The 13,878-nt window shown below is 31.4% G+C and overlaps 1 protein-coding gene across 13 annotated transcripts in view; it reads right to left on the bottom strand.

Moving 5' to 3' along the window:
- unc-104 (kinesin family member unc-104) overlaps positions 1 to 13,878 on the bottom strand; it is a 248,891-nt gene that overhangs the window by 113,582 nt on the left and 121,431 nt on the right. For all 13 annotated transcript variants that reach the window (XM_085818584.1, XM_085818589.1, XM_085818586.1 and 10 more), the window contains one exon: positions 13,562 to 13,716. In XM_085818584.1, coding sequence (XP_085674710.1) covers positions 13,562 to 13,716 — 155 coding nt within the window. The remainder of the gene's footprint in view (positions 1 to 13,561; positions 13,717 to 13,878) is intronic.

The following is a 13,878-nucleotide window of genomic DNA, read 5'->3' as shown; positions in this document are numbered from 1 at the left end:
ATAATTTTATAAACTTACACAGAATATTGCATAACATATGATATAAAACAGCAGCATGAAGCAACAAAAATGGTAACATGTTAAAAGATTTCAGGAAAAAAAAAGAATAAATATGGGAAAAAAAAATTAGGCTTATGAATTAAATATAGAATGTGATTTCCTCTGACTTGTACACACATGCCACAACAAATTTTCATGCTAGCAATAATGCTGTGAGTATAGCTTGGGGAATTCCTCCAGCAATGTGGTCTTCAGGGCATTCACATCTCTAGGTGCAGGATGTCTTCTTGCAACTATATATACTAGCTCCTGTAAATTCTCTGTTGTGTTAAGATCAGGAGATTTTTCTGGCTAAGGTATTTACTCAATGTCTTCTTTCCAAGGAATTTATCAATGGGGTTTGCTCAATGTGGACAAGCATTATCATCCTTAAATAAAAAAAAATCAAACCCATATGCACATCTGAAAAGTCTTACATGAAGTTCTAAGGCATCATCTTAATATCTCTGTCTGACCACAGATCCACTATTGTAAACAAGTAGGAACATACATCAATCGATCATTATACCTCCCTATACAATTTTACCTGCATTACTAAAACAGTCACATTCAATAACGTTCAAAGCAAGATGTCATATTCCTGACCCCCTCCACATGTAAACATGTTTAAAATCAGATATTAAATTAAACCTCAACTCATCAGTAAGGGACTTCACCACCTGGTGCAATCGCTGAAAGTCCTAATGTCTGCAGACTAGTGCCTTCCTAAATTCTATAAATTTTGCCTACCCTAAATTTTGCTGCTCAATGCTTTCCAAAATCCTATAATTTTTGTTGCTCTTGTGGCCATACTATTTTCACCTTTTCTGGCACTAGCATCACTCATCAACAAAGAGAACATGCAGCCACTGATGTTCATTCCAGTTCTGATGTTCTTCGCATTATTTAAAGCAATCCCTCTTTCGTTGCAAAGACCAAAAAGCACATACCCTTTTGGCTTTGAGGCATAAAGATCTTTTTCATTAAGTTCTGTACACTGACGTAAGTTGAGTAGTCGTGGCATGAAAGGCCACCCACATGTCGAAATGGTGTACTCGCCCAGGAAACGCAAAGAATTTATGACACCACATTTAGAAAAGAGAGATTACCCATTTCTTAGGGATCTTTGAATGAATTCAAGGTCAGAGAAAAAAGGGGCAAGTTTTATGCAACAGGCTAAGAACACAAAGTTTCATTCTAGTTGCTTAAACATTAAGTGGCAAAATTCCAGTTAATTTTTTTTCATTAAATTTATCAAAATTCATGGATTCTTCTTCACTCATGCGGAGAGAAAATGGAATGGATGAATATTTTTACTTGAAATAATGAGTAAATCAATATTTATGCAATTTTTCATATTAAAAATTTTCAAAATTTCTCATATTGCAGATAAAGTGCAGGTTAAGAATTCTTTAAAATTCTTAAATGAGAATTAAATCTGAAGGCATAGAACTCGTAAATTATATCTTATTTACTAAGCATATTTTAATGCTTGAGGATTTACATGATTTGCTTTAGGAAAGAGAACAGCTGTGGTGTTTCTTAGCCTGTAAATTACCCAGCTATCAAAAATTCACACTAATCCGTAAAAGATAATTCTGAAGATATTAAATTTATTTTGAAAGAAATATTTTAATTTCCCTTTGTTTGAAAAAATACAATAAGTTACAATTCTTTTTAACAAAGTGAAACATTTAATCGTAGAATTCAGTAATGCTCAATAATTTGTATGTTATTTAAACGGAACTGAGTTGAATTACTATATAATAATAAAGCACTTGAGGAATATTTGCCTAAAGGGAATAATGCCTTTGTGGAGTACTTTCTAATCATTATTTGAAATGAAACTTTAAAATTTACACTTTTGCTTTTAATTTATTTAAATTTTTATTCTACTTTTACTTTCCACAGCATTCAGTATGTGAAATCCTCAATAATATTATAATAATGATAATAAAAATGACATCATATAACTAAAAGTATATACTACTTTGCAAATTTCGATACATTAATTACTGAAAATATTAAGCATATCAATGGCAGCGTTGACCTAATAGTTTTAAATTGCATTTCAACATCTGAAAGAACACGACCTAATAGTTTTAAATTGCATTTCAACATCTGAAAGAACACGAATTACATTGCAATTTTCACTACACAGACAATTGGAATATTTCAGAAAAGAATTCTCCTCCTTTATTGCAATATTTCAGCAATTTTCACAATTAAAAAATTTAGTTAAAACGTTTTAGTAGTAAATGATGCGATTTTCACTTATAAAATCTCTTTTAGCATCACTCTCTTTCATTTTGGCACCACTGCGTAGCTTTTCTAATAGATAAATAGGTTCCGTTAATTATATGTTCAAATACATTATATGTATTTTTCATATTTTTGTCATTAATAAATTAATGTTTAAGATAAAAATTATACGGCTTAATTTATAAGTAATGTAAAAACTGGGAATCTGAGGTCATTAATTTATGAAACAGAAATAGTTGTTTGAAGACGTAAATAAAAAAGATAACAATAAACAAAAATATTAATGCTCCTAAAATATATTGTGATTTTTGCTTTTTGATCCATCTGGGGTAAAAAAACTTATTTTCATTAAATGATGTTTTGTGCATTTCTCTAAGAAGGCACAAAACTTTTTTCATACAACTTTATTTTTACTAATTATGAAGAAACTTTATACTTGTTTCCTAAACAAGTATTTATGCATTTATGTATACTAATTTTAGAATCTATGCGACAGAGTGTAAGTACTCATCTTCAAATATACGTTAGTGTCAATAAGCTTAACTACAAATTATTAAACATTTTTGGGATTTTGAAATTTGGAAGAGAATCATCATATTCTGCTACAGTGGGTATTTAAATTTTCGTAAATCTTCATACCATAAGTATTTTGTGTTTAATTTTAAAATTTCAATTTCATATTACACAGTCATCTTCAAAGCTTTTTTGATACAGGTCAATAAAATTTGTTTCTTTCTGTGTATTATTTCATCCTAAACTTATGGAAGAATTTCCTAAAATTATTTGAATATCCATAATTTTTACTGTTAAATATTTAATAATTATACATTAATTGAAATACATTTATAGTACAGAGGAAATGCTAAAAGATATTGCAGGTCATGTATTATATGTCATTGGAATATGACAATAATAATACAGTCAAAAGTCGTTAATCCGGACTCATCGGGACTTCGGCGATTCCGGATTATCGATTTTTCCGGATTATGGATCATCAGTTTAAATCTGGTAAGATGGCATGCAGAAATTATAAAATTAAAAATATGAAACCGTAATTTATGAAATAAAGAACAATTATGATCTAAAGGGTATCAAAATTTACAAAACAAAACAAAACAAAACAAAACAAAACAAAAAAAAAAAAGCTTAATATTTATTTGTTTACTTTATTAAACATTTCTTTCAATGTAAGTTGTTTCGTTTTTTATGTGATAATACATTCTCTTTAATTCTATAAACAGACATAATTTCTTGTTCAGTAACAAAGTTCCACTGTTCAAGTCCTATAATTGCTGCGTCGTGAATACCGACTAATTTGTCAATCGAAATTTTTTCGTTTTCAATAACCTCTGTTACTTTCTTCGCTATCGGAAGCGAATTATAATGACGAGGAATTTGATTTAAATCATATCAAAGACGGAGTACATCGAGATGAAATAATACATTTAGTAAGGAATTATAAGCCAAATAAAATAAAAACATCTGCCCTGAAGATAAGGATAGTGCTGACAGATCAACTTCCAATTCATTGCGCACCGCACCGCAGCGTTAAAGATAAACAAAGTTTAGATAAACAAATGTTAAAGTTTAGATAGACAAAGGATATGCCTTTATCCATTTTTTGCAGCAATTCCACTTTTCGTTTGATGGGCATCGGAACATGCTTTCGCTTTGTAGATTCTTTGATAGCTCCAGAATCGGAAATTCTTCTTGACATAATCGAAAGTTCAAAATTACTTTTATAAAATTGCTCTAACAGTCTGCAAAAAATAATAAGCTGGATCCAATTAGAAGATTAAGGAACAACGCAATCTGCAACATTATTGAGGTTCGGATTATAGATCATTCCGGATTATGGGTGTCCGAATTAACGACTTTTGACTGTAGTAGAATTTGACTGAAAAAAAAAAAATGTTTTAGTGTTTTAAAAAGGTAAGTGGACATCTTTACAGTAAAATCTTAGATGACAGTTTTACTGTGACTTAACTTGGGAAGACACTGGAAATTTATGGTGGAGGCTTTCTTTGTTAAACAGCTGCGTTGAAGTGTGAAATGCTATCTTCAGTATACTTGTAATTGGCTGATGACTCAGAACAGTAAACTGAACTTGCTCTTATTCTAATGACATTTCTCTAGTCTAGTCTTTCTCTAGGAGGTGCAAATTTTAATAAAGTAAGATTTTTGTCTTTATGATGAATTTTGGCCACCAGTGTTATAATTACAATTATTGAGGGGGGAAAACATAAGAAAAGAGCAGTGCGGACTGAGGAAAATTAAAAGGAAACAGGAAAAAAAAAAAAAAAAAAACTTTAGCATTCATATTTTTTTATAAAAATCATGTATTCAAGCAGTCTAGTGTATCAAAAAGTTTTCTTAAAAAACAAGAGAAAAAACTTTACCATACATATTTTCTCCAAAACTTGTATGTTCAAATAGTTTTTATGAAGTTATGGTAAATATGTTTTATATTTAACAAATGTATCACTTACATTATAAAAGTTCTTATTTATTACTTGTATATTATTGCATGTCTTGTTCGTAAGTTGAGTAAATCACAGAGTACTATATAATAGTGTAATAACTTTTTTGTACGTTTATCTATTATCTTGTCTGTCAGTTTATAATATAACCAGTTATTTAAGTTTGCTAAATTAAGCGAAAAAAAAATTAGATTGGTGCAGATTTTAAATAAAAATTCAAAACATATTTGTATGTAAAACCTCTTGGATTTTATATAAAAATCTCCGCAAATCTAAGCTTTCTTACTTTTCTTAATGCTAACTGGTTCCCTAAGGATGTGCTTTTATTTTTTAACAAATAATCCAGATGTGATACAAATCATCATGAAAACACTGGCTCATGGAATCCTTGATTTTTTTTTAAAACTTTTTTTATTTTTATTTTTAAGCACATTAAATTTATTGGGGTAGGGGCCCAGTATAATTTTTTGCATAGGGGTCCAAGAGTTCTAGTTACGCCACTGTTTACACTGATTGGCTACTTCATGAAATATCATTATTTTTGGCTATGTAAAAATACATTTGAATATAAATGTAATTCTCAATTCTGTGTTTTCAAAGATTTGTATTTACCACAGTGTATGCTTAGTGATTTGTGTTTGTTGTAGATATCATTAATACTTTGTGTGTTAGTTCTTATATGATTTGTGTTCCAGACCCCGTTCTCTATATTTTAACAGTGAATATACTGAAAAATTTATGCAAGTGGCTACTATCTCCACATAACATACACGATGCAATGGAGAGCTGCAAAAAAAAGTATGTTTGTTTATTTCTTCACCTCCCTACATTTTGTCATGTCTGTGAACTATCTCATCAAACAGTTGATTTAGCAAAGGCACTGACCCTTTCTGTCAGTTGGGTTGCAACAACTTTGGTGAATCCTCAAAAGCAGCTCCCAGTTTGAAAATGACAGAGTATCACAACTGTGCTATATAGTCACAGATCTCATTAGAGGATGGGATTAAAATACCAGATACTTGGAAATTAAACTTGACATTATGGTTAATACAACATGAAATTGCATTTAATTTAACAAGCATTCTCATTGATAACACCAAGTTTTTGCATATTGTAGCTAAATTAGACACATTAATATGTATCAGATTTCATTTTTCTGAAAACAACAAACATTTGACTTTAATAAACAGATTAATAGCAGGTTTTCAAGACTCCAAAAAACAAATCCGTAAACTTTTCTTGGATTTACAATTAAGTGACAAAAAACTAGTTGCCTTTTGAAATAAATAAATAAATTTAAAAAAATCACTGAACAAAATACATGATGATTTTCATCATGCTTTCTCTGGGATTCCAACCTGGGCCCTTCGGTACAACACTCAGAGTTATTAACCACTTTCCCATCTGGGCAGCTTATTCACAAAGATTTGAAAACATGTTTTCATGTGCTTGTGCGATGTGATGCAGTATGATGCCCACTATAAGCACCTTATGATGGCCCTTTTAAAGTACTCGAATATCATGCAAAAATTTATAAACTATTCATTCATGGAAAAATACGTTTCAATAAATCCTGTGAAACCAGCATTCATGTCTAATATAGACATGGGTACTTACTCTTCTGCTACATTTAAAATCATATCCACTGATCACAACAAACAAAACTGTCAAACTCACTCTGGCAGATGTGCATTGTCCTGATTTTTATATATCACTCAATGCTACTGCAGAAGGAATATGCAGTGGACAACAGAAAGATAAATTTATGTGTACAGTCATCTCCCAGGTTGCAATTCAAAAGCCAACGTTAGACAATCAAGCCATATGGTATGTGAGACAACATATTTTGATTTTACAGAAGCAATAATTTGATCAATAATGCCTCCACTCGACATTAGGAAATGTCATACTTCACTACTGACGTCACACGATTTTGGAGATTTGCACTATACCTAAGTTTCTAGATTTCAACGGGCTGACCGACCAATGACTCTACAAATCCTTTGGCATCATTTTCAACTATAATAAATCAGAAGATGTAAAACACAATTAAAAAGGGCATGGTAATTCTGCCCACATAATGTTCTAGGTATAGCAAGTACATCAGAACACTCTAAACCTTCCAACTACAGAGACTATTGCTGCCAACAGGCAGACTAGAAAGACTTTTGCCTCACATAATGAGAACAATAACTATATTTACCTCCGAAAGCTCTCAAAATATTACTTCTATGCATTCAAATACTGATTATTAATCCATTTTTGATATTGTTAATAGTGCTGTTATGACAGCAAGCCTCTGTTATATTTATAATAAATACTTTTGAGTTCAATTTTGCAGTCATACAAGCAACCAAATCACCAGTCGCCTCAATGCACTTCAATAACAACTTTTGATATATAAAAACTATCTTAGTTCAATGATTATTTACTAATTAAAAATAATATTTTGCAAACAAAGGATAATATTTTCAAATTACAAATTAGGATGTTTTGATCACAATTCTGATCCAAACAATACCGTTCAAATGCAATCTTCCCCAGGTGTATTCAATAGGTTAATTCAATTTACATCTGGAGATAAGAGTAGCCAACCCATCTCCTAAATACCTCATATGTACAAACTCATTAACAAGAATCACCCAGCATTCTTATTAGTGCAGCATTCAGATTTCATCTATCAAAGATATGAATGTGTTTAGCTGTTCAAAACAATAAACTGCCATCTCCAAATAATTAATGTTTTCAAAAAATTAAAATATACATTATGATTTTTTCCCATTAAAAAAGGACAACAAAAGTCAATGAAAATTGGTTTGAAAGCTGAATTTTGTTTCATTACTAACTGAACAAAGATATATTTCATCTTGGATTCACGAGCCATTCACTTTATTTCAGCATTCCCAAACTGTAATCATTTAGGGTACCATCTTCTTTCATTTTGATATATTACAGCAGAAATTAGCTTTTATTGTTTTATAATATGACGAGTAGCTGATGAGTGGTAGTTGTATGTATGATATATAACTCATCCTGTAGATGCTCAGTCAAGTTAGGTTGAAATTTTGGACAGATGGTTAAAATTTTCATTTGCATGAATTCAAATCACAAACAGATACCTTACTTTGTGAACAGGTTACATGTAAAACTGAAATAAAAATTCTGATGCGGACACTGCATGACTTCCTTGTATGACCTATTAAGTTATAGGCATTTTTTGCTGCATTTCATTTAAACTTATTTCCTCGAATTTCATTAAATATATATTTCTCATTCAATTAATTCAGTTCCCATTTTGCAGCACAGCAAAAATACATAAAACCTCAAAATACCTTCATTAAAAATTTAAAAATATAGAAAAAAATAAAACACAAAATACAGTTGAAACAATTTAAAAAAATTTTTTTGCAATTAAAATTAGAGTTTCTACGTACAAACAAGCAATTCGGCCAGCAAACAAAAATGCAGATTTTTTTGGTGCACAAAACTGAGAGTTTACTTTTGGTCCCACTTGGTAAAAAGACACTGAAGGTGCAGAAACTGACAGTACTTTGCCAAGTTTCAAGTGTAAACTAATATGGCTGCTAAGTTAGGCTTAGAAACATTTAAACAAATTTTAAATCATTAATAATTATACAACTATTGCATGCAGGTTAATTAAAGGCACGAAAACCTTAACTGGAACATAAGAACAACATAATTCAATCATTTTTATAGCAAAAAAATGCCCAATTTACCAACATATAAGAATTAAACAAACTTGAGCTCACCATGCCAAGTAACAGAGTGGGTATATTATATATATATATATACTTTTAGTACGGCTCATTGTAATCAAAAAGGAAGGTGCACAACTATATGTTATAGCAGTCCTGTATACAAAATTTCAACACTCTGAGGCTACTTGTTTTTGAGTTATGTGAGATACCTACATATGTACAGACGTCACAAAAACAAAAATCTCTTCTGAATCCATTTTGGGAAAAAGAGTCCTTTATTCTGTCCTTGTGTACAGATGTCATGCAAAAGGATCATTAAATTGCATTTAATAGCATTCAAAATGGACATTTTCATTGAAATATGATACTCCCAAATTTTTCCTGATTACAATCCTTTCTTTACTTCATAAAAGGAAGTAAAAATGGTTTATTTAAAACTGTTTTGATAATGTGAGGAGAATAATATAGTCTAAAATTCCAAGACAGATACCAAACTAAAGTTAAGAGGACATACAAAAGCGAGAAAACATCTACAGATCATTACAGTGCTGCCTCTAAATCTGACAGCTGGAAGAATATATGCTAAAATTTACTTTTTGTCTTATGAAATTTTAGCGTACTCACTGAAATACCAGCATATAAAAAATCTATGAGCTCATAACAATAAACCATGGGCAAATGAAACCATGAGTATTATTTGAATCTGGCTGTGATCAGTAGCTTCGCAGCAGTAAAGTGATCATAAAAATAAAGCCATTCACAACCTGGTAAACACTCCTATTCAATGGCCAAATATTTCTGAATTCAGAATGAAGTCATTTATATCCAAGGCTGTGTAGTTCTAAGGCTGTGTGATGATTTATTTCAAAAATATTCTTTAGGTATTGCCAGGCTTGATCAGCTAGTTCTTTGAACTCAATAAATTGATAATTTAGATTGCTGTTTCATTTCTGTTCTCACTTTATGACAATGCAGTTCACAATACTTAGGAAATATTACACAGGCATCTCTGGTTTAATTACCTTATCATTTTTTGAACAGTCAAGTGCTTTAATAATATTAATGTATTTATGCCCTTTGCTTTTATAGTTCTGTTCACAGGTAAGCACATAAAAAATGCAAATCACCTAGGGAATAATGAATATCGAAAGATACTTGAGGTTGACGTACAATTAAAAAGGACACTTTATAGAAACTATGTGTGCCCCCTTGTGTTCCTTTTTTATTACATATTTAAATGTGTTTTTTATTTATCTACATAATTTGGCCTTTTTTGTACTCCAAACAAAATGGAGTCTATTTCTTAGAGCAATTATGAACGGAAATAAATTGTAACACACCTGTAATGTATAGATGCATAAGTAATAGTTCTTGATATGATGATTTAAGAAAATAAATATATTGCAATGGTTTTCATATTTACATTCTTAGAATGTCATTTTCATTTATATATATATATATATATATATATATATATATAAAAATGAATGCAAAAGGTTTCAGATTTTTACATGCCTGCTAACCTATTTATTTTGCCTTTTTAACTTTCTAATTAACCCTCTGACTGCTCAATTTGTGGACCGAAACTGTTTAAAAAATTGCGTAATTTTTTTTTGCATATTTTAAATCTATATGTAGTGGAGAATTGAAAAATGTATTTTTCCTTTCTAGAAAAACCAATTTCAGATGTTATCACTAAAAATATTTTTTTAAAAATAAATTTCAGTCGAATTACAGTTAATTTCTATTTATTGCATAATATAAAAAAGTAAAATGAATAAAATTTAAGAAAATATAAAGTACCGAGAAAAAAATACTTATACGAGAAATACAGCTTAGTATGATAGAGTTCAAAACAGGGTTCAAGGCAGTCCAACTTCATTGTCTTTGCACCAGATTCAATAAAGCTAATTGATAATCTAATCAATAAATCTAATTAATAATTTAATAATTTAATTAAATAATCAAGATAATTGCTGAATGTTTTCTAGCAGCCATTTCTGTAAGAAAAAAGTGGCAAAAAGTGGAGTTTGAGTGGTAATACCACGTGCCTTCCAATGCTGCAATTTAGTGGACAACTAACGATATTTGTTGGTCAAAACATAAACTAAATGTCTAATACTGTATATAATTTATTCCAGTGGTTAAGTGGGAAAAAACAGGATGCACTCCTCAATAAAGGAAGAAACACACATGCCAGTGGAAATCGCGGGATGAGCAGATTTTGCTACATTTGAGTTGCTTGTGGAAATCACGGGACGAGCAGCCAGACGGTTAAACATTATTATCTTCACACTTACACTACATACACTAGTGTTCAAAACCTAAGCAACAATGTAAATTTTAATTAGACAGCAATGAAATTGCAGAAAAGGGGTTCTTGTGATCAGTACAGTGAACACACAATTCAGTAGAAAGGTCATGCATATGCAAATGTCAGGAACCAAACATTACAGACAATGTGAGTGTACGAAAAACACATGCGATCGGCGCGCTCAACTCAAGACTACTATAAAAAGAAGGACGGAGGCATAATTAAAGACATTCACTGCAAGTCAGTTCTTTCGTAAAATATGCCTAGAAGAAATCCCTTGGATGACTTCACATATGGAAGAATGATCGAAAAGCTGGAGGAGGGGCGTAGTGTGATCAGTATAGCTGAAGAGTTCGGAATCAACAAAAGTGTCATTTTGCACATTTGGAAAGCCTTTCAACTCATAGGTGCAGTTGTTAAAAAGGTTGTTGGTGGCCGGCCCAGGAAAACAACTGCAGTGCATGACTGATATATCATTCTGTAGGTGAAAAGAGCAAGAAACCAGCCAGCAAGCGCCATAGCTCAGCAGCTGTATACAGCAACGGGGTGACAAGTGTCCCGGTTTACTGTGTCCAGACGCCTTCACAAGCATGGTGAATACGCCTGCCATCCTGAACGTTGCATCCCTTTGAAAGTTGGCCATTGGGGCTACGTTTAGAGTGCTGCAAGGAGCACTAAAACTGGACATCTGATCAATGGAGTCATGTCCTCTTTATGGATGAAAGTTGTTTTACTGCCACAAGCGATTCTAAATGCCAGTTGATTTGCAGAGAGGTCGGGACACGGTTTCATCCCAGTAACATCACAGAAAGAGATCGTTATAATAGTCTTGGAGTTCTCGTCTGGGGAGGCATTATGCTGAACGGGCAGACAGAGCTCCACGTTTTTGACAGAGGTTCTGTAACTGGAGATCATTATTATCAGGAGGTGATCCTTCCCCCTGTGCATATGTTCCGAGTTGCCACTGGAGCAGTCTTCGTTTTTATGGATGACAATGCACAGCCACATTGGACTAATGTTGTTCAGAAGCTACTGGGAAGTGAAGACATCACTCGAGTGGATTGGCCAGCATACTCCCCTGATTTAAATCCCATAAAACATCTGTGGAATGCTTTGAGGAGACTCCTTCTAGCACGATTACATCCTCTGGGGAACACCCAATAATTGAAGCACATGCTGATTGAGGAATGGGCACTCTTATCTCAAGATGTGTTGGACAATCTGGTGCTGAGTAGGGAGAGACGGTGCAAAACAGATATTGCAGTAATGGGAGCGGCATATCCCATACTAAGGAACATCTGCTTGTTGTTCTTCCTCTTGTACAGACAATTATGTGTAACGATACTATAAGTTCAATAAAGCCTCTTTTTGTTCAATTCCATACTGTATGCGTTCTATTCATTTTTGCGCAACTGTGCTTTCGTCATCGTTTAAATACAAAATGCTTTCTCTCATTGTTAAATTTTATGTCTCTCAGACGATTTCTCGTGGAGTTAGGGCAAAAAGAATACCTGTTGCTTAAGTTTTGCACACCAGTGTACAATACAACAGGAAGATCCCAAAATGTTTATTTAATTTAACAAGATTTAGAATTCCCGATGCAGTGTTCATACATTTTAATATTTTTCTAACTCTTTTCTTAGTTCATCATATCACTGTTCTGTATAATAAGATGGCTGGAAAAATGTTTTCTGTCTTTTTATGATAAAAATTTTGCATGTTAACATTATTTATTAAATATCACAGTCATCAAAATTATGCCACATAAAATTCTATTTAACAATAAAATCACCAGTCTTTTAAAACCAACAAATCTTTAGAATTTTCAATATATGTAAAGTCTTGCATGCTGCAGATAAAAATGTTTTATTCTGCACAGTGTCACCACTGCTCGCTTTCAAATTTTTTGAGTTTGTTAATCATTCATTAGTTTTACAAAATATGAAACAGATAATAAAACCAATTTCAAATCCAAAATTCAGGCATTCAGATGCACATGTTCAGGTAAAGGACTATGTTATTCAAAACTTGATGGCTCTTGTTTTTTCACACTGTGAAAAACATTCACACATTCATGTAGATTCTTCATTATTTAATTAATTTAAAAAACAAACATGGCAATAATATTTGGTGGCAATAATTCGAAAACTGATATGCCATTTATAGTGATTCAATGCAAAATCCTGTTTTGAGACTCATAGCTCAATTGGGCTAATGCTCCTTTTGGGCTAATAAAAAAGTTAAATGCAGGATTTTCTAACTTCGGTTCCATACTGTCTTTCAAAATAATTTAATGAATTATCTCCCTTTTTTTTAAAGTCATAGTTATTTTGTATATTTTTAAGAATAAAACATTTAAGCACATTTAAGTTAGTTAAGTTAGCACATTAAGTAGTTAACACACACTGCACTAATTTATTTTGTTGAAACTGTATTGTAACATATGTGATAAAACTGACTGCAACCTATTAATGATTAACCAAACATAAATGGAAATGCATTAGCAGCAACCATATGGCAGCAAAGCTACTGTGTGGCTATTACAACATATTTTATAACATACCATTATAAATCATCAGTACAAAATCAATGATAGAAAAATTTTGATATACATGAAAGCACATAAAATATTTTTCTTTTTATTGAAACAAATGGATATTTTATGTATACATATCTTTTTTAATATCCAAAGTGGCTTTAAGAATTTTGAGATGTATATAATTCGAAGATTGATAATGATAACTAACCTTTTTCTTTAACTCTACACTGATAGCATTTGCTTCTTTCAAGAAGATAGCATTACCCCATAAGTCATCACGTAATGAGGTAAACTGATGATACTTCCATTTTAAAAAGGCCGATTCAGCAAGTTGATATTGATGTTCAGTCCATGGAGGATCAACTGAAAATTTTCAGATTGTAATAATTTTCAAAAGGGATACGAGAGATGAGAACATTACTGATATATCCTTAACAGATAGCACACAATATCAAAATCTAATGCAAGAGTTAAAAACAAAATATAAATGAATTTATTTTGCATATTACAAAGGATGATATTAAA

This window comes from Stegodyphus dumicola, chromosome 6 (assembly GCF_044657685.1).
Source record: "Stegodyphus dumicola isolate Sdum_Otavi_A_Nest chromosome 6, ASM4465768v1".
In the NCBI taxonomy this organism is placed as follows: Eukaryota; Metazoa; Arthropoda; class Arachnida; order Araneae; family Eresidae; genus Stegodyphus; species Stegodyphus dumicola.
This window is presented reverse-complemented; position numbering and strand designations above follow the sequence as displayed.